The sequence below is a fragment of the Gossypium hirsutum genome, chromosome A06 (genome assembly GCF_007990345.1).
Source record: "Gossypium hirsutum isolate 1008001.06 chromosome A06, Gossypium_hirsutum_v2.1, whole genome shotgun sequence".
Taxonomy (NCBI): Eukaryota; Viridiplantae; Streptophyta; class Magnoliopsida; order Malvales; family Malvaceae; genus Gossypium; species Gossypium hirsutum.
In genome coordinates, this window is record NC_053429.1 from 10,600,565 (window position 1) to 10,623,401 (window position 22,837).

Here is a 22,837-nt window from a genome sequence, read left to right on the forward strand (position 1 = left end):
ACAATAAACAATAAATGCGTCTGAATAAAAATAGGAAACTAGTTGTCTACTCAGTCATCTCAAACGGCTGGCCTCCACTACCATTAATTGAGTTGTCATTTCCAAGCCCCTATCTGTTTTGACGATAACAATACCAAGGATAAAGCTTTTATTTACTATCCTTTTTTTTTTGAAATCAGATTCTCCATCCTCTCCTTCAGTCTGGCCTTCGTGACCATTTTCCCTCCGAGACTAAAGGGTGTCGATTCAGCTCCTCTCCCACAAAGTAAGAGATCTCTCCGCTTTGTAGAGTGTGCTTTGAGAATCTGTGTGCTTGCCAGTTCCCTGATCTATGGATGTGCTTAAAGATAATTTCTTGAAAGCATAAATTCTTGTTCTGAATGTCTTTTATAATCGCTCCAATCTCTGATTATCTATTGAAGACATCTGACATTTTTTAATTACGGTTCTGGAATCCCCCATTATTATTACCGATTGTATACCCATTGTTATCCCTAGCTTTATACCTTCCAAGCATGCGAATGCTTTTGCTGGGAATGGGGAAGGGATGTTGTTGTGAAGGGTCGATTTTAAAACCAGGAGTTCGCCCATCAGTCCCTAAACCACCAAACTTGTCGTTGATTTTAAGTTTCGGTTATCGAACACCGCATCAAACTGGATCGCTATTCTCGGTATGTCCTCTTAAACTCTGTAATTTTTACTTGTGTTTAAAAGGGTTTGAGTTTCTCTCACTCTTTCATTTTCTGCTATATACCCCTGTATTCGTTGGACAAGTTCTCTCCCTGTCATCTCTTTCCTCTTGTGCATGAGCTGATATCTGGAGAACCAGATTAGCCATAAAGCAATACAGAAATGGCGACATTGGTCCTCAGTTCCTCTCTTGAAAACCCAGGTGAGCCACTCCCATAAAGTTTGATTCATATTGTTCATGACCCAAGATAGATGTCAACACTACCACACTTCTATTGTTACAGGACATTTTCTAAAAATATGAGGATTGTCTTCAACCCCAGCACGGCAACGGGTGCATCTGTCACTTGCAGTAATCCTTCTATATCTGAGATTTGCTAGATGGGGGATGAAATCCCAGGAGATTCACCAGATAGTTATAGTAATTTTTGAAGAAAGTTGTAAACCCCATAATTTTTTGTAAAAATTTTTAGTTTCGATTTGTAATAAGTAATTACTAGGATCCAGATTAGCCCCTTGTAAAAGTTTGTAGGCACTTCAAACTGAGAATTCCCCGGACGGTTCTTCTTTCCAGACTTGAATATCTTCATGATCCGCCTCTGCAAGTGGGATCTGTAAAATTTTCTTCGCAGTTTCCGTTGAAAAGGTATCATAGATCAGCTTCGTCTTTAACTTTTTATTTTGAATGTCGATGAGATCTGAATCTGACTGTAACTCCTTATTTTCTGTTCTGTTATGTCCTTCCACTTTGTCGATCCCCTGAATCCACCTATCGTCCTAAATTGAAATGTTATCCCCTCTGCCCACTCTCCAGCACAGCCCTCTTTGGAGAAGTCCCTTGGCAGCCCAAATACTCTTCCAGGTAAGTGCAGGTAAATTTCACAACTCTGCATTTAGAAAATTTGATCGCGGATAATATTTTGCTTTTAAAACTCTAGCCAATAATGAATTCGGATAAATAATAAGACGCCAACCTTGTTTGGCTAATAATGCAATATTGAATAGACCAAAATTTCGAAAACCTAATCCACTATTTTCTTTAAAAAAAAAAGATTTTTCCAAACGCACCAATGAATGCCCTTTTTTCCATGTCCCTTTTGCCACTAGAACTTCACAATGATGCTTTCAAGTTCATCACATAGCTTTTTAGGTAATAAAAAACAAGTCATCGTATAAGTAGGTATGGCCTGGAGAATGGATTTTATAAAAATTTCTTTTCCGCCTTGAGATAAAAACCTATTACTCTAATTATCAATACATTTTTTGAGGCGATACTTTAGATTTTGAAAAGATTCCTTTTTCCTCCGACCCACCATATTCGGTAATCCTAAATATCGTTCTGGTTCGTTCGAGCTTCGGATCCCCATTAAGTTGACAACTAATCTTCTATCTTCCTCCATAGTATTTGTACTAAAAAATACCGTTGATTTTTTAAAATTCACGTATTGACCCGAACACGATCTATATTCGCGTAAAATGTCCTTAGACAATTTTGCTCCCCTAGTTGTAGCCTCCCCGAATAAAATACAATCATCAGCAAATAGAAGGTAAGAAACCGGTGGAACGCTTCTACTAACCATAACACCTTTGAAAAACCCCTCATATGTAGCAAGTATTAGTAAGCTCGAGAGACCCTCTCCACATAGAAGAAAAAAGGAATGGACTTAGAGGATCACCCTGTCGAAGGCCTCTAGTGGGCAGAAACTTTTCTCCAATATTCCCATTAATGACCACTGAATAAGAAACCGTAGTTACACATTTCATAAGATCATCCACCCATTTTTGGTCAAATCCCATTCGTAGCATTATCTCCTTTATGAAATTCCATTCAACCCTATCATATGCTTTACTCATGTTGAGTTTAACTGCCATAAAGCCCTTCTTCCCCAATCTCTTGTGTTTTAGCATATGCAATATTTCGTAGGCCAATAAGACATTATCTGAAATTAAGCGTCTTGGCACAAAAGCACTCTGCGCACCATCAATACATTTTTCAATAACCCCTCTAAGCTGATTTGCAATTACCTTCGCTAGAATTTTGTAAAGTACATTACATAGACTAATCGGCCTAAACTGCGTCATATTATTGGAAACTTTTGGAATAAGCATTATATTAGTAGAATTAAAAGAGCTCACGTCTATCCCCTTTAAGGAGTTGTAAGCAAAAGGAGGTGACATCCTCTCCAACAATATGCCAGCATTTCTGATAAAAAAGACTTGGGAATCCATCTTCTCCTGGTGCCTTTATGGGTCCCATGGCAAACACTGCTTCTTGAATCTCCTCTTTTGTGTATGTTGTTGTAAGCTTCCGATTGTCCTACTCATTAATACACCGATCAATCCCAGTCATTAAATGGTCATAGTTCCCCCTATCCCCTACTGAAAACAAATTTAGAAAATAAGATCGTGCAGCCCCTTCAATTTCCTACAAGGCCTCCAATTCTCTCCCATTTTCGTTTCACAGCTTATGGATAAAATTTATCTTTCGACGCTGTGTGGCTTGACTGTGAAAAAATGATGTATTTTTATCCCCAAATTCCAGCCAATTCAATCGAGCCTCTGCTCCCAATAGCGCTTATCTTTCTCGATCTCCAAATTTAAATAGATTTTCTTATCAATCAAATCAGCTAAATTGTTATCATCCCTATCAGATTCAGTCAGCTCGGCTAATTTTTCCATGAGAACCTGTTTTTTCTTTTTCCTACCTACTTGAATTTGCTCAGCCCACTGTTTCAGCCCTATTTTTAAAAACTCCAGCTTCTGCAAAAGACCACGTACAGGCTTCTCCCATAGACCCTGAACTTCACGAATGAAAGAATCCTCTACAACCCACCAAACTTCAAATTTAAACGTACAATTCCTCAATTGATCTTTATTCTTTCTTGTATCAATTAGAAGAGCGCAATGGTCTGAAAAAGAGTGTACCATGTGTTGAACTTTCACCTCCAGAAACAAAGTGATCCATTTTACATTAGCAACACATCTATCCAGTCGTTCTTGAATATTTGTCTCCGGTAAATTACCTCTCTCCCAACTGAACCAATGTCCTGAAAATCCCACGTCATTCAGTTGACATTCCTCTAAAGTTCTTCGAAATTGTTCCATCCTTCTTTCATCTCTAGGCAGCCCTCCTTTTTCCTCGAAACCGTACATAATTTCATTAAAGTCTCCGCAAACCAACCAAGGGATATCCATATTAGAAGTCAAACTTTTCAGAACTGCCCATGAATCATTCCTGTCTTGTGCGTATGGGGATCCGTAAAATCCTGTAAATCTCCAATTGGTTCCTGATTTGTTGTCTCTAATTAACATATCAATATGCCTTCTAGAAAAAATTTAGAGTGTAATATTAGCATCAATCTTTTAAGCTAAACACAACCCACCCCTCGTACCATCTAAATCGTCTTCAATACCATTAACAAAACCACAACTTCTACGTACTCGTTCCATCTATCTTTTACAAAGCTTTGTCTCCATAAAGAAGGCAATTTGGGGATTATGAGACTTCAAAAAATGTCGAAGTCTCCGAATCGTTCGTGGGCTCCCCAACCCACGAACATTCCAGCTTATGATTTTCATTGCGCTCAGTCGACTTGCCTTGTAGAAGCCGCCGATGATACAAGGTTAAACTCAACCATTCTTTTGTTCCTTGCTGTGTCATTGTCACTTCCTTCCTTTCCTGTAAGACCTTTCATCTCCCTTCATTACGCTTTTTCCCCTCTTCCCCTATTAAAATACTATATTCCAAGTCATGATCCATGGCAGTTTGCATTTGATCCAGCCAAGGTTTCTCCCTCCTTTGATCAAGAGATGACACTCCTCCTTTAATGTTAAAACCCAAAATCAGATCAATAAATGTCCCACTTCTTTCTTTGTTTGCCCTATCCCATGATATGTTTCCCAGAATTCGGTTATCCTGCCAGCTACCCTCCCTTTTTCCTTCACCTTCTTCTCATAGCCATATGCTATTCATTGATGCAGCTCTTCGTGATTGTGCCCTTAATGATAAGTCCCAGCCTGTTTCAGCGATTTCCACCCCTAATGTCATTTTTGCCTCATAAAAAGAGTCGCTATGCCCCAAACGTCCACAATAGAAACAGAAAAGTGATAATCGTTCATACTTAAATTTGACATATGAACCTCTTCCATAGCACATGACCTTCTTCTTCCTTTTCAAAGGGCACCTAATGTCAATATGCACTCTTTCTCTCATGTAATTTCGATTTTCTTTCCCCAAATTTGATCCATCATATTCTAAAAAAACCCTACAAAATTCCCCAATTGTATTGCTACCTTTTTAGAAAACATCCCAATTGGAACATCATGAATTTGTACCCAAAAAGGAGTGAAAATTAATGGTACTCTTAATGGGTCCTCCCCCGTTTTTAATTTGTAAAGCACCAGTAAGTGATTATTAAAAGTCCATGGTAAACCCTTCAAAACCCTTTTCATATCCATAATGTGAAAAAATTGAAAAAGGTACCTTTTATCTCCCAGATCTCGAATTTGAACCCCACGAACAGGATGCCACAGGTTTACTTTTCATGGCTGGGAAGTGAATTAGCTATTAGGAAACAGCCTACTAGTTGAAACTCCCTCACTTCTCTATTTGTATTCAGATCTGCTTCAATCTGCAAAATTTCTTCCTCTTCTTCATTAATTGTCAATTGGGCTAATTCAACTTCCATAATTGCAGGTTTAAAGGCCAGAAGATAAGACCAAATCTTTCTAAATCGTAGAAGGAAAAGAACTACATACGCCGATTGCAAAAAAACTAATAAACAAAATAGAAACAGATATTAGACAAAGAACAAGAAAACCTAAAAATTCATGCCAATGGCGACAGACAATATCATGCTAGGATAACAAACCTAACATTTGCTTGTATATAAATTTGTAACTTTTGAACCACAAACTCAATCGTTATACACATGGAACTTAATTATAATTCAATCGTATATATGAAACTTAGATTTTAATTAAATTATATATATTTAAAGAAATAAATATATCAAATTATATTTACATTGAATAAATATAATTATTTGCATATACAATATATAAATTTTAAAAATTCAAACTTGAAATTTGGAACGTAACTAGAACGTTTTAAAATTTGGGAACCAATTTAAAACGAGTCATAATTTGGGAATATCTGATGCAATTAACACTATTCTTGCTCTCTTAAATGCTTCTTTAGGATAAAAGAAGTCAATGAAACAATCGGTTTCAGAACACACTACCAATTTCTCAATAATCCGAGGCAACACTTGGTTGTCATTGGGGTGTATAAATGCATCAAAAGAGTAAAACGGCACTGCCTTTTCACCTTTACCTGTGTTCCAACAGATGATTTAGGAATGCAACATCATGTATAGCATCATGATCAAACAAAACACCAAACATGGCTCCAAATGTATCATCACTACTCAATATAATTGCAATTAAAAACAAAATCATAGAATCCTAGTTCCCGCAGAATCAGTTGAATATTAAGTAGGCGACTGTAATGTATCTCTTTTTGTGGTTTCCCTAATTGCCGCGTTTGAATATGAGAGATGCCAGGTTAGCCCTCCACCCAATAATCGATGAAGACGGCTCTTGCATTTTAGGAATAAGGGATGCTAGTCCTGGCCGCATGCGGTAACTGGGAATGATTGGATGCTTGACATTTGTCTCTGCCGTCCTGGAAAAGATTCAACAAGTACATTATCATATCAACAAAGCATTGCTTGATTGCAAGTATCAATCTTCCAATAAAGATTCACTAAACAAACTTGTGCAGAGGCTAGGATAGGCATTTAGTAGCGATTGGCTTACTACGGTAAGCCAATTAGCTGGTAAAACACAAACAAAATCAGATCAATATCCCAACTTGAGAAAGAACTGCAAGCATTCTAAATTAATAATGCATGGAACAGGCATGATAAAAAGGAACGGAAACACGGTATATGAGTATGAAAAGTTCCTAAATCTTTAAATAAGATTTAAAGAAAAGAAAAGAAAATATTATAAAATTTAAATCAAAGGCATTAACAACTTCTAATTTTATGACATGATAGAAGGTTATGAAGTCTATAATTGAAGATGATATCTGTCTAAAAATTAAGATTAACCCTGAAGCTTTCAAAAAAGTTTGATGCATTTTATTGAAGTAAATCTTGTATAAAAGTATAAAATCAGTAACCACAACAGACATACCACTGCAAGTCAACTGCTACTTTAAGGGAGCTAAATTCACATGCAGTAAAGATTAATGCAAAAGTTTTGTGCCTTAAAAGTGTCAGAGCAACAGGCAATATCATCAGTTAGATAAACAGGTCCTTATTAGCCCAAATCATAATGCTATCAATTCTCCAAGTACTGAGATCTTCTGATTCAAACAAAGATTCATTGCAATTGAAGATGTCACTTGAAACCCTTTTAAATTTTAAAGAAATTAAGAAAGACAAAACTTTCCTATGTTATCTTCTTTGAATATCAAGGCCCCATTCAACTAGATAAGAAGCTAATGGGCTTTAAATCAACTGGTCAAATTTTACCAGAGTAAAGATAGTCAATCCTTCCTTCTTCCCACAAAAAAAAAAAAAAATTCACCCATCAGGTGTTGTTTAAAACAATGAAATAACATGTACTTGGCACATGGTAGGCAATATTTTGGACAGGACGGCCAAGGAACTGCTTGCTGCTCAGAGCACAGAAGCTTCAAAAAAACTTGTAAGGTAAAAACGTTCTCTTGGAGAAGCATGTATCCTACTTAATTAAGGATTATGAAATCATATTTGAAGAAAAAATAAATCATAACAAACTGAAATCATATTTGAAGAAAAAATAAATCATAACAAACTGAAAGTAATACATCAGCCTATATTTTCTGAAAACAAAAATATGTGTAATTTCATCAAAATGAACCTAACAAGTAAACATAACAACAACTGAAAAATACCAGCATTCAAATTCAGATAACAAATATCATATTTGTTTAAAATTTAAACTGCTTGAAGTATCTGCAGAACAATGGCAGTTAACAGGACTGAAATCTAGGCTGAAAAAAAAAAACGAAAAGATTAAGTAACTGCAATGAGAGAGGCATACGCAGGGGGCAGTGTGCCTTCAGAAGCAAATGTGGAAATGCCTTGTCGTTGCTTATGCTTAGGGTTGGAAGTGCATAGTACATATACCCGTCCGCGGCGCTTAACGGTTCTACAGAACTCACACATCTTTTTCACTGATGCTCGCACCTTCATATTTAATGCTGCATAATCCAAATTAAGATATCATCAAGTTCCATGAATCATACTCAACCATAACATAATAAATTAAGGTTATAGCTTGTAACCATGGAAAACCCCCAATTAGAATATCATCGAACTCCCAAAATCATATACAACAATACAATAATCACAAAAGTATTAACTATAAGTAAGAACAGATCAATGAAACGGATATTAACAATTCGAACTGTAACTCTTTACAAGATATTTAATTTCAGTCTCAAGAAAAAAAAACCCTAAGAGGATGTAGAGATTAAAATCGTGAAAGGGGCAGTCCGCCACCGCTATTTTACGATAGCGGCAGCAATAACTCAAAAGCCCACAACTCAAGTAGAAGTCATCATCAAGTTGAAGGTAAGGTTAGGTTTTTAAAGATTACCTTATTCAATTTCCTGGGCTATTGGAAACTTGAGAGCAAGAAGAGAGTTAACAGTGATAGTGGAGAGGGGTTTGTTTGGCAGCGGGGATGTGCGAAAAGAGGGTGGGTCGGGAATTTTAAAAGGAAATTGTTAACAAATATATATTAAAATTATTTTATAAATTTGTATAAATTATTTAACAAAGAAAGCAAGATGTTTGTCTGAGTAAAAAGAAATTATATCTTTCAAGTTTTATATTAAAAAAGAATATATGATGATATAAAGTTAGGTAATTAAATTATTAGGATTTATATATAAATGTTTTAAAAACATAAGGATAAAATATTTAAAAATTACTTTACATTGCAAAGGCATATTTTTTTCCCTCTAAAAGGCATATTTTAGATTTCCCTTTAATTTATTTCTTACTTTACTTAATAAGAACAAATAACATTAAAAATAATAAAAATATTAGAGTATACATTAAAAAACATATAAATATATATTAAAGTATTAAAAAATTAGGTAAAACATAAAAGTAAAGAAAATTATTACTTAATAAAAGCAAATTTGGAATGTGAAAGATATAAGTAAACAAAAAAATGGCAATGAAAGTTACAAGTTGGAAAAAGATTTTGAAGTTATTTTTAAATATATTTAAGATAATATTTTCATCACCTGCGATGCATGGATAGATTGCATTTATAATTTTTTTTATAAAATATTTATAATATTGAATGAATGTATTATATTCTTTAATGTTAATCAATTTTATTCTTAATTTAATATTTTAATTATGTAATTATGTTATAAAATAAGAAAAAATGAAAGATAAATTATAATGTTATTTAGGAAATCCTTTTCAACTAAAATTTTATTAGTAGAATATATTTGAAAACTTAAAATTAAACATAAATTTTTAATGTAATCGGAAAAAAAACATAATAAGTTTAAAAGTGATATGTAGTTGAGAAAAATTGTGATCCTTTATGTTTCGAGACTCGAGACAAGTTTATCTTATTTTCGTATTTCAGTTTCGATGTTTGGATGTTTTGAAACAATGGGTTCTTGTCTCGAAACTTAGAATATGACAAAATGAATATAGCTTCGATGTGCCCATGTCTCGAGATAGCTCGAGAAAAAGATCACTCTATTTCAAGACTACTATCAACTGGCCACGAAATAAATACGACAGCCCATTCTCCATGTACCAACGTTAGTAGTGGACCGAGTGCATAAAATTAAAAATAAATGAATCTAATCGAGGACTCCTCTCCATCCAGGCGTTCCACAATGCACTATAAATTTAATTATGTGGATTTTATAATTTTCACATAATTTCCTTGTTAAATGAAATGGTGTGTTTTACACCGATAAAAATCATCTGTTCCTCTTTCTCCTTTACACTCTACTACTCTCTACAAATTAGATTGAAAAGTTAAACTAAACCCAAAATCTGACACCAACAAATTTCAGGCCACCGTACCCCACCACAAGTTTCACCTAAACTCTTCAAATTCAACCTCTGTTTCAAAGTTATTTTGTGCCTAAGTACTTGAAAACGCTTAAAAGAAAACGTAAGCTTTGTTATAATGATCATTACTGTAGGACTGCGTGTGTGCATTTATTTCTAAATTCAAGAACCCTGCAAAGAACAGTGAAATATTAATAGAAGAACAACAAAGTCTGAGACAAAAAAAAACTTAAATGGAAATTTATAATATTAGTCTAAAAAATGATTTGGTGTTATTTTTTTCCTTTACTATAAATGCATCTTTTTTTCTTCAACACAGCTTCTTTACAAATTTTCTATTTATGAGCATTAATGGAGTTAAATGGAACTTCCTCTCTCTTTTAAGTCAAAAGCAAAGAACTTGAAGGTGAAGATTACTCACTACTTTCTATGCTATGGTAACTGATATCTCCATGTCAACTTAGCAATGAAACTTTGGAAGGTCAAGTCAAACAGTTTAAGAGTTATGATTCGGTTTAACTGTGAATAATACAAAGGTTGGATTTGAAGAGATTAGGTGAAAATTACTAGGGGTCAAAGTTTTGGATTGACTTGTTGACTGCCTCTCCCTGCCTCTTCTTTGCAAGCAAGTAAAGGAGAGATAAATCAACACTAATACGATAATCAAATCAAAATAATTACATACGAAGTCTACAAGAGTGACAGGTAAGTTGTAATATAATTTGTACAATGGGGTACAAGAGTACTCTAAGTATCGAACCCATAGAAGTCAGTGATTAAGTGAATTATAGCTAATAACATGCAATTAAAGAGTTTAACAGTACAACAAGCCTTTAATTGAGGGTAATTGTGCTAATTAACAAACTAATAACTAAAAAAGACTAAATCGTAAAGCATGCAAAGTTGTAAAACTATCTAATCAATAAAAACGATGGTTGGTTGAATTCAATGTGGTTCATTAATCATCGAATGAGGTATCTAAAATACTTAAACTCCTAAAGTGGCTCCATTTTACCTCTCAGTCTCAATTTTACTAATTTAGACAAATTAGTTTGGTTTATCTCTCAATCTCACCCAACTAACCTGAGAATAATGAATTGGTACCCAATAAGATTACCTCTCAGTCTCACTTATCTTGATTTAGCCTTAGAGGCATCAATCTTAAATTCTGAAGTTCATTCAATCTAGTCCATTTTAGTCCCTTACCCAAAAATTAGTTTACCCACATCTCCATCAACAAACCTTCTAGGGTTTAGTTACCCATTAACATATCTAAGCTAATGAACATAAAAGAAATGCACATGGAAGCCATTAATATAAAACTTGAACAAAAAGATGAAAGCTTTAGTTTTTACTCTGAAAGAGTCAAAAGAAAAGCAACTAGCAACAAGATAAATGAATAAGAACAATAAAGTTGAGATTTTTAACGGATGAAGAGAAAATCAACTGAAATAACATTAAACTAGAGATGAAAATGGCATTACAAACAAAGTTAAGGTACTAAACATGTAAATAAGCCTAAGCTATAGTGCTAACTAACTTAACTAACACTAAGAATATAAAGGAAAACAAAGAAACAAGCAAAAAATTAAATCAACAACTAGGAGAGGAGAAACTAAAACCCAAGAAAATGATGCGAAAACTAAGAAAACTATCCTAAACCTGTGTCTAATGCCTCATTTTTCTCTCCAGCCAATTTTTGGCCTTTTTTTAACAACTAGCAAACCAAAATTTCTTGACCAAAATACCCCTTATTGTGTGTTTTTTATTGGTGTTACGGTTGGATAAAGACTACTCCAGATGTCAATTTTTGTCTCCCCACGACAGTGATATCACGATACTTAAGGTATGAATATTGTGATATCGTTGACAGTCTTGAAAATGGGGTGTTCTTTTGGGAGTTGGATATCGCGACACCCAAGGCTGGTATCGCGATATCTTTGTAGATGGTCTCTATTTTCTTTATTTTAGGATTGTCAAGGGTATTGCGATACCCCTTTCCTTGGTGATGTTTTCCTCAAGTTTGAGCCATCATCGAGTTCCTACAACATCAATTGATTGTTAGGGTCCAAATGAGACATTTGGCCAATTTGGGTCTCAAAATGAGCACAAAATGCATTAAACACTTATTAACATGAAAGAATTAAAATTAAGTAAAAACTATGAAAAAGACCTTTAAATTACTTAAGAATAAGCTCTTTAAGTTTAACGGGGAGCCTAATTTGACGTATCAAATTACGGTAGATCACTTGCAATGGGGATACAGTGGCTCTTTACTTTAATATTTCAATTCAATCTATTATTAGCCAATTATACCAAATTCCACAACATTTCAATTATATAAAAACATTCAAATACTAAATTAAATAAAAACACACATAAAATACTAAGTAAGATAGTAATTTCCATATGAACTTACCTGTTCAAAATACAAAATGAGTGGATCCTTCAGGGACAAATTTTTAATTTTAGCTTTTCCCTTATTTGCTCCACTTTAACCCAATTCTTGATCTATACAATAATTTTATATACCAAACATTTTTATACTATTTCATGATATGCATGATTCCATATAATTCCATTATTCGATTTTTCCTCATATTTTATATTTTATTCAATTTAGTCCTTAAACTCGGGATAAGCATAACTTTAAACCCCCAGCTCGAATTAAAATCCGATTTTACATACTTTCATTAGAGACATTATACTTTCTATTTATGATATTATTTCATGATAGATTTTACGTCTACTTAATTTGGCCCCTAATATACAAAGTTAACAATTAAGTTATACTAACTTTACAATCTAGTATTTTTCATAATCTAAGCTTAAAAGCTATCAATTTTGAGCCTAATTCTTCAAGAAGTCAACAATGAAAACTTTTAAAAACTTTAACATTTTTACAAATTGGTACATGGGCAAGCTAAATCAAAGCTCCAATGACCTCAAATCTATAAAAATTACAAGAAAAGAACTTGAATTTACCTTAGAATTAATGGCCCAATGTTTTAGAGTTTTCTTAGGTTTCCCCTCCCATGGATAGAAAGAAGAAAAAAAATGGAGAAGATGACATCTTTTTCCATTATTTTATGCTTTTACACCCTGATTAAATTTTAATTAATTTGGTTTAATTAACTTAACTAAGTTTAATTTTCACTAATCTAATATTAACTAATGTTAAAGATTTCTCATATCATCATCCACCAACTTTCAATTATAAATGGTTTAATAACCATTTTGGACCCTTGGTTAATTTCTATTTTAATCCCCCAGTGTTTTGTCAATTAAAAATCTATAGCGATTGAACTTTTACGATTTAGTCCCTGAGCTTTAATTAACTATCAATTCGGAAAAATTATTGGCTCAATCTTTAATATGTTTTTATATTATCTTTGTAAATATTTATTTTTAATATTTATGAACTCAGTTTATGGAAACAGGGTTCCAAAACTGCATTTTTTGGTACCATTAAAAATCGAGCCATTACACAATTTGTTACCATAATATTGAAATTAATTAATTTAATATTCTTCTAATTTTAAAATTTTATTTTATATTTCTAAATTAAAATAAACTCAAATAACTCAACTTTAATAATTGTTTATAAACTCAAATTTCCTTTAATTATATGGTCTTGTGTCTTTCATTCTAAGCTAAAAAAAAATTCTTACAATTATAATTGAATTAATTAATTAACTAATTTTATATTCCATACCAAATGAATTAAAAACCCCCCTTCTTTATCCAAACAAAGAACAAACATTTAATTTAACTAGTTGCATTGATTTCTCTTTGCTTTTAACTTAGTATATAAGATTCAATATTATATTATAGATGATAGAAATTTTTCGACCAAATACAAAGTGCCATGTATCAAGCCCAAATTATTCTGACCAAAGTTAGAGTTATCATAAGTGCAAATGATGACATCATATCTGTGTCATAATATTTTTTTCTATTTAATTTTAATTAATTAAGAGATAAATATTAAAATTTTATATTATCACTAATTAAAGGTAAAATAATTAAATGATTTATTTTATATTTAATTAATCAAATTAATAAGAGATAAATAATAAATAAAGGAAAACAATCAACTGGAGCAATCAAATGGAACAATTAAATTATAAACAAATACTTGTCATTATAAAAAAGGATCACCCAAGCCATTTTACAGGTTCACAAGTTCAAGAAGCCCAAAAAATCTCTACATAATTTTTTAAAGAAGCTGAAGAACTTGAATAAATTCTAAAGAACGTCTTATCAGTTCTGAAAAAAAGTCGCTTTCCGATCCAATTCAACTGTGAAGAAGAATTCAAAAGTCGTTTTTGAAGAAAGCCGCCTTTTAATCGGTATCGATTGAAAAAATGAGGTCCAAACCCGTTTCAAGAACAATTCAACACAACACTTAAAGCAATCTATATCCATCCAAGACCAAGTCAGACAACCTTTGGATCGAAGTCAAACGGGAGAGAAGAATTAAATGGTATTTTATGTATTCAAGAAATTTCTAGAGATTATAACTTTTCTATCAAATTATCAATAAATTTGACTTCAAATTTTCAAGTCAACTTTTGACTCAAAATTTGTGTGCACATATATAATCAAAAGAAATTTAAGTTTCTTGGACAATTATTAAATATGAGTTATTTGAGTTGATTTCATTAAGAATAATTTAGAAACATTACATAAAATTTTAAAACTTCTTTCAATATTACAGTAACAAATCAACTGACATTATAAATGGATAAAAATGTTCAACAATTTATTTAATATGCTAAGACTTTACCACTGAATCAATAAGCTCATTCTTGATCATTTTCTATCACATTTAATATATATACTAACTTGAATTTGTTCCTAGTTGTTGAAAAATAAATTAGGTAAAAATGAAAAGAGTGAGATTTGAATTTTGGCTCTCTATGCAATATCTTAAGTTCTCTACCACCTAGACTAAGGCTTCTTTTATAATAATTTTATTAATTCTAACCCTATAATTTTTGGAGCATTACACACTACTTTTTTTAGTGTACCTTTAAGTCTATTTAGAGGAGGATTTCATTTTTAGCAAGGTTTTTAAAAATTTAAAAATAAATTTATTTGTTTGAGTAAAATAATGGAAAGTTTTAAAATTTTTAAAAAATTTCAAGAAGAGCTTTGAGTAAAATTTGTGGCCAGCATCTACCCCTTAATGGGCTCACAAAATATAGATGATTAGTTACTAGACTCTCTTCGGTAGATACCTTGAGAAATATAAAAAACTTGTTGATTTTTAAAATTCTTTTTATTTTATATTATTAAAATTGTTTATATTTTTTTATAAATCTAATAATATCCATATTACATATTTTTATATTATTTATTTTTAATATTCTTTTCTTTTATAATGATTTTGTAACTTACTAAATTTCATTAACTTATTTTTTAAAATATTATTTATCCAAACGAAATACACATAAATACTAATATTTTGAAATGATACATTTCAAAATGTTAACACTGAAAATCTTCAAAATTGTAATTTTTTTTATCTAAACCCAGGTTGAATAAAAAAAAAACCTACATTCGCAACCTAATTTCCTTCTTTATCATTTTTTTTTATTTTTATTTGGCGAACCCCCTTTCATTTAATTGCTATTTTTAATGGTTTTTATTTTTTTAGATTTTTGAAAATACATGTAAAAACTTTTTTAAGCATCAACATAACTTTAATTTATAAAACTTTCATATTTTTATCATTAATATAACTTTAATATTAATTATTTTTATATGATTAATATATTTTTATGTAAAATTTATTTTTTTTCAAAATAATATCTTAATTAATATCTATTATTTTTATTTTATTTAAAAATAGAAATAATTTTACTAAAATTTGAAGGAAGAGATTATTATAGAGAATAAATTTAGCAATGAATGTACTTTATACTTTATGGTTGTTTCTATTATATATAAAAAAGTTGTTTATAGATGATAAAAATGAAAAATAAAAAAATAAAAAAGTTGATTCTATAATAAACTTTGTTGTTATAATAAAATGATAGCATAGAGTATGACTATTATAGAGAGAGCGGACTATATTATGTCAGTTGAAATTTAAAAGTTTGCATTTAAAATGGTTGAAATTCGTCTAAGAAAAAGAGAGAAAATTCTCTTCATTCTAATTTCAATAATATTCAAAGTTTATTAAGATTATAAAAGGTGGTTAATGCTTTTTTTTTAAAATTATGATAAAAGTTGGTAAAAGTCTATATTTGGGGCAGATTGCATTTAAACTCCTTTAATGAAGAAATAGATAAATTAACTCTTATATATTTCGAAATGTATAAATTAGCCCCGTAAAATTTTACTTGTTAAATGATTATTTACTAATTTGATCCCTAAACTATAGCTAAAATATCATTTTATTTTTTTTAAATTCTTAACAATAATAAAAAAATCTTTAAAATAAATATAAATTATTTAAAATTTTGTTAAATAATTAAGATAAATATTTTTTAATAATTTTTATAATTATTTTAACATAATTTAAAAAAAGAATGGGAGAAGAAGATATATGATTCATATGTTGCTCAATCAAAAGAGTTTGAGCAAGCAAATGTTTCACTTGAAGATTCCAAGCACCAAATCAATTCTCTCCCGGAAAACTTGCAGAAATGAGAAAACCCATCAAGTGTTTCCTCTCAAACTTCCATGGGGATGACCATTTAAAAAGACTTGAATTGGAGTTTCAATTTACCAAAGAGAAATTGATTCGTGCGCAAGAAGGTGAGCGAGCTTCTTCATTGTTGATGCAGAAGAAAACAATAATAAAGCCATGGATGATTTAGCCTTGGCATTGAAAGAAGTGATAACAGAAGCAAACGAAGCCAAGAACAAGCTGTCCGCAACACCATTTGAACTGAAGAAAACAAAAGGGTTGGTAGAAAATTTGAAGATGAAGCTGAAAATGGTGAAAGGAAAGTACAAGGAAGCAAAGAAACATGTATAGTATAGGGATCAAATTGATAATTAAATATTTAAAGGACGGTTAATTTACATGTTTCGAAACGTATAAAGGTTAACTTATCTATTTTTGTAATAGAAAAATTGAAATGCAATTGCCTCTAAATACATTTTGTTGAACTTTGGCCTGCAATACAACAGGAAACCAGCATGGGGACTAGCATTAAAGCTGAACTAGTGGAGCAGCAGCATTTTGTTTATTTTGTCCATTTGTAACTTGCCTTAGTTGCTTTGTAACTTGACTTTAAAGTTAGTAGGATTTGTTGCTGATTTGAATTTGATGTAATGTCTGATATGTCAGCTTCCTTTGTATATAATTTAAGCTAAGTTTTAGTCATGTATTAGTTGGAGCAATTATACATTAGGTAACTGCCATATTTCAATGTAACTTATATGTTTTCTCAACTTAATGAAAATTAGATAAAGATCATTTTTCAGTTATCTTCTTGTTCAAATTCATTTTTGCATTGTTCTTTGCTTCAATTCTCCTTTATTTTTAGTCAAAACCCAGCAAATGGTAATCAGAGCCTATCATCTTTGAGGGCCTATTGTTGGTAGCTTTCTTTGAGAAGAAAACTTGAAAAGAAAGAAACTAAAGCTGTCGTTTTTATTGCTACAAAATGAGTTTCACACCACCACCACCACTTGTGTTTGTTGGTGAGAATTACCATATTTGGGTAGTGAAGATGAAAACATACCTGTAAGCACATGACCTATGGAATGTGGTCGAGAATGACACTGAACCAGCTCCATTAAGGGCCAATCCCACCATTGCAAAAATTAGACAACATGGTGAAAAGTGTGCCAAGAAGCACAAAGCAATGACATGCTTGCAAAATGGTGTATCTGATGTGATTTTCACTAGGATAATGGCTTGTGACACACCAAATCAAGCATGAGAGAAGCTGAAGGAAGAGTTTATAGGGTTAGACAAGATAATGCAGCAGCAACTGATCAACCTCAAGAGGGATTTTGAGAACTTGAAGATGAGAGAGTATAAGACCATCAAGCAGTGCCCTGATAGGATAATGGACACAGTCAACAACATTAGGCTCCTTGGTGATCATTTTAGTGAGAGCAGAGTTTTTAAAAGGTCATCACAACTCTCCCTAAAAAATTTGAGCTAAAGATCTCCTTATTGGAGGACTCGAGGGACTTATCAACCATCTCATTGTCTGAGTCGGTAAACTCTCTATATATGCACTCAAGTAAAGAAGGGCCAACATACTGGAGGAGCATCCAGAAGGAGCTTTCCAAGCAAAAGCCAAAGAAAGTTCAAGTTTAAGCTACAAAGGGAAGAAACCATGGCTTGACAAAAGGGAGAAACCAAAGAGAGATGCAGGAAAGAAAAAGTTCCCACCATGCATTCACTGCGAAAAGACCACACACTTGGATAAGTACTGCTGGTACAGGCCTGACATTCAGTGTAGGAGCTGCAAACAGTTTGGTCATATTGAGAAAGTTTGCAAAAACAAAGGAATGGCACAAGCTTAGCAACAAAATCAAGCTCAAGCTGCTGAGGATATTCAAGCTCAGTAGGAGCATGTCTTCACTGCATCCTACTTTGTAGTTTCAAGCAAAGTTAGAAGAGACTGGTTAGTAGAAAATGGCTGCACTCACTATATGGCATATGATGAAGGGTTTTTCAAGGATCTTGATAAAAACTTTGCTTCTAGAGTCAGGATTTGGAATGGAAATCTCATTAAAGCCAAAGGCAGGGGCAATGTTGTAATCAGTACACATTTAGGTAACAAAGTAATTTCAAATGTTCTTTTTGTAGTTGATATAGACCAAAATCTACTTAGTATTGTTCAATTTATAGAAAAGGGGTATTCACTTGTTTTTAAGAATAACTCATGCATTATTGAAGATCCACTTGGTCAAGAACTAGTCAGAGTAGCCATGACTGAGAGATGCTTTGTGTTGGACATGAATCAGTTGGAAATTATGGCTTATACTAGTGTTGATGATACATATAGGTTATGGCAAAAAAGGCTAGGCCATGTCAGTTATAGATCACTTGGTTTGTTGCACAAATTGAACTTGGTTGAAGACATGTACAAGTTTGAAGTCAATGACAAAGTGTGTGAAATTTGTTAGCTTGGTAAGCAAGTGAGATTGTCTTTTCTAGTTAAAAAGGCATGGAAAGCTCGAGACAAGCTTGAATTGGTCCATACTAACATATGTGGACCAATGAAGACTTCTTCTTTAAATGACAACATATATTTTGTGCTGTTCATAGATGATTTTTCTAGATTCTATTGGATCTATTTTTTAAAGAAAAAGTCTGAAGTATTTGAGGCATTTAGCAAATTCAAAACCTTAGCTGAGAATCAGTCAGGTTACAAGATTAAGACCTTGAGATCAGATAATGGGACTGAGTACTTATCAGAGAAGTTTCAGACATTGTGTGAGCAAGCTAGAATTCACCATCAGTTAACAACTATTTTCACCCCTCAGTAGAAAAGTGTGTGTGAAAAAAAGAATAGAACAATACTCGACATGGCTAGATGCTTACTGTTTGAAAGCAATTTGCCAAGCAAATTTTGGGCTGAAGCAGTGAACACTTTAGTGTATCTACTTAACAGGCTACTTACTACTGTTGTCAAAGATAAAATTTCTTTTGAAGCTTGGTATAAACTCAAACCAACAGTGTCACACCTAAAAGTGTTTGGTTGTATCTGCTATACTCTCATACCAGCTGAGAAGAGAACCAAACTTGAAAGAAGAACTGTGCCAGATATCTTTATTGGTTACAACAGCACAAAGAAAGGCTATAGAGTGTTTGATCCTTCAACAAAGAAGATCATGGTGAGTAGGGATGTAAAATTTGATGAATGAAGAGTATGAAACTGGAGTGATAAAGATGCAAGTCTAAGTGAAGAAGATCAGCAAGACGTCAAACTGCAACCAGCTGAAGAAGAGCCAATTGGTGATAATTTTGATGATGAACTTGTAAAAGGCACAAGAACCATTGTTGACATCTATCATAGATGTGATGTTGCATTACTTGAGCCTAGTAATTTTGATGAGGCTTCCAAAGAAGGACGTTGGAGAAGGGCTATGGAAGCTGAAATGCAGATGATTCACAAAAATGACACTTGGGAATCGGTTGACAGACCAGACCAGAGAGGATTATTGGTGTAAAATGGTGTTTAGAGTCAAGTACAATGCTGATGGCTCTCTAAACAAACACAATGCAAGACTTGTGGTGAAGGGATACAGCCAGCAGTATGGCATTGATTTCATGGAAACATTTGCTCCAGTTTCAAGGCTAGACACAATAAGGCTTCTATTTGCCTTGGTTGCTCAGAAGCAATAGAGAATACACCAGCTGGATGTCAAGTCAACCTTTCTAAATGGCTTCCTCAAGGAAGAAATTTTCATTGAACACCTAGAAAGGTTAAAGGTTCCTGATGAAGAAGACAAGGTTTACAAGTTGAAAAAGGCCCTATATGGTCTGAAGTAAGTACCAAGGGCCTGGTATGATAGGGTTGATACTTACCTTTCTAGGCTTGGGTTCGAGAAAAGTGTGAGTGAACCTACACTTAATGTAAAGAAATCAGAGAATGAAACTCTACTGATTGTATCACTCTATGTTGATGACTTGCTGGTAACTAGAAGCAAAAAGAAGATGATTGATGAGTTTAAAATACAAATGCAAAACGTTTTTGAGATGATTGACTTGGGGGAAATGACATATTTTCTTGGCATGGAAGTAATTCAAACTAACCAAGCCATCTTCATAAATTAACAAGCTTTTGCACTGAAGATCTTAAACAAGTTTTGTATGTTCAATTGCAAAACTGACAGCACACCAGTGGCTCAAGGTGAAAAATTAACTAGCAACAACAGTCATAAAAGAGTTGATGAGAAGGAGTATCGAAGCTTGGTAGGTTGTTTTCTTTACTTAACAGCTACAAGGCCTGATATCATGTTTGCTGCTAGTCTCCTGTAAAGATTCATGTATTGCTACAATGTTGTTCACTTTAAAGCAGCTAAAAGAGTTCTTAGATATGTGAAAAGGACTTTGAATTTTGGAGTGAAGTTTGAAAAGGTAAATGAGCTCAAGTTGATTGGTTATTTTGACAGTGATTGGGCAGGATCCGTTGATGATATGACGAGCACTTCTGGCTACTTCCTCACTCTTGGCTCAGGTGTCTTTTTTTGGAGCTCAAAGAAGCAACAAACTGTTGCTCAATCAACAACTGAAGCAGAGTACATTACAACTGCTACAGCTGTTAATCAAGCCATTTGGCTTAAGAAGTTACTATGCAATTTGAATGAAGAATAGATTGAAGCTACTTAAATCAAAGTTGATAATCAATCAGCAATTTCTATAGCAAAAAATCCTGTTTTTCATGGCAAGACAAGCATTTTAAGATTAAATTTCATTTTTTCGAGAGGCTGAACAATTAAGGGAAGTGAATCTGATTCATTGTAGCTCACAAAATCAGTTTGTTGATATTCTAACCAAGTCTCTAGATGCTACAAGATTTGATGCCTTAAGAAGAAAGATTGGTGTTTGTTGCATACAGTCCAATGAGGAGTGTTGAACTTTGGCTTGCAATGCAACAGGAAACCAGCATGCAAACCAGCATCGAGGCTAAACCAGTGGAGTAGCAGCATTTTGTTTATTTTGTTCATTTGTAATTTGCCTTAGTTGTTTTGTAACTTGACTTTAAAGTTGGTAGGATTTGTTGTTGATTTGAATTTGATGTAATGGCTGATATGTCAGCTTCTTTTGTGTGTAATTTACGCTAATTTTTAGTCATGTATTAGTGGGAGCAGTTATACATTAGGTAACTGCCATATTTCAATGTAACTTATATATTTTCTCAACTTAATGAAAATTAGATAGAGATCACTTTTCAGTCATCTTCTTGTTCAAATTCATTTTAACATTGTTCTTTGCTTCAATTCTCCTTTATTTTCTGTCAAAACCCCAACACATTTCCTCTCTTGATTCTTTTACTGTTAAAAGTTTAATTAAAAATAAGATATCTAAAATGTTGTATCATTGAAGTAGAGATTTAGGCTCCCTTCGGATGCAAAATAAGCTATGGTGAGATGGAATGTTGAGAGAATATTCTTTTTCATTGTATTGTTTTGATATTTAGATATCTAATAGTGAGGTGCGGTTAAAAATTCTTATCTCACTGCTGGTTTCATTTTGGATTGGAGCTAAAGTTACCAACAGGGATGTTCAAACAGCTGGTTCGATTAATACCCAAATCGAATTATTATTAACCAAATTATTCAAAATGTAAATTTTTTAACCATTTACTGAACTGAAATATTTCGGTAAATTCAATCAGTTAACCAAAATTTAATTTTTTTTATCTTTTGATTAAAATAAATATAAAACATATAAAAAATACATTGCTAATGTTCATTTTTTTAATAGTTCAAAAACATTTAAATGGAGGTCAAAACAATAAACAAGGTATTAAAACACTATATAAATATTAAAAATTAGCCAAACAAAAATGTTAACAATTATATATAATATATATTATTTATTTCGGTTAATTATCCGATAATCAAAATTTCAAAAAATCATTAGTCGACCTCTGACCAAACTAAATTCGGCCACCGACCGATTAATTGAATTAGATCGGTTCTGCCGATTAATTCGGTTTTAACCAAAGTTTGAACACCCCTGACTACTAGTGGAAAAAAAATGCATGCAGTGGAAAGCTAATTTCCCATTATAACCTCTCTGTTCTCTTTTTTTTTTTGAGTTTTATAGAAAATAAAAGTATTATTAGATATTATTATATAATTTTTATATAAGAATCTAATAAATATATAAGTTTGATTATTATTTATAAAATAATTTAAATATATTTTATTATTTATTATGAATATAATTTAAAATATTTAAATTTTATTATTTATGATTTTAATGTTTTTAATTATCATTTATAAAAATATAATTTTAATTTATGTTATATTATTTAATATAAATATAATTTAGGTCATATATCAATTTATGTTTGCCTAAATAATGAGAAAATTTGTTACAGTTTAAA

The 22,837-nt window shown here is 32.2% G+C and overlaps 1 protein-coding gene and 1 long non-coding RNA gene across 5 annotated transcripts; one reads left to right on the forward strand and one right to left on the reverse strand.

The window, feature by feature from the left end:
- On the forward strand, positions 1-5,674 carry LOC107962612 (uncharacterized). 4 transcript variants are annotated; one of them, XR_005928391.1, is made up of 5 exons: positions 12-671; positions 775-892; positions 975-1,336; positions 1,505-1,562; positions 5,387-5,674. It is a non-coding gene; the product is annotated as an uncharacterized lncRNA (long non-coding RNA). The 4 variants fall into 4 exon arrangements; XR_005928390.1 differs by having other exon boundaries at positions 13-671; positions 1,505-1,552; XR_001701703.2 differs by having other exon boundaries at positions 1-671; positions 775-1,336.
- Positions 5,675-5,936: 262 nt separating this feature from the next.
- Positions 5,937-8,572, reverse strand: LOC107962613 (uncharacterized). Its single transcript, XM_041115110.1, has 3 exons — positions 8,344-8,572; positions 7,786-7,945; positions 5,937-6,376 (listed from the first exon to the last, which is right to left on the reverse strand). The coding sequence occupies exons 2-3, from the start codon at positions 7,935-7,937 to the stop codon at positions 6,223-6,225; spliced, it is 306 nt and encodes a 101-aa protein (XP_040971044.1). The 5' UTR covers positions 7,938-7,945; positions 8,344-8,572; the 3' UTR covers positions 5,937-6,222.
- Positions 8,573-22,837: the final 14,265 nt, after the last annotated feature.

Coding starts and splice junctions, on each gene's coding strand:
- LOC107962613 (XM_041115110.1), bottom strand. CDS start 7,937: ATGAAGGTGCGAGCATCAGTGAAAAAGATGTGTGAGTTCTGTAGAACC. Junction 6,377..7,785: donor GAAGGCACACTGCCCCCTGC/GTATGCCTCTCT, acceptor AATCTTTTCCAG/GACGGCAGAGACAAATGTCA.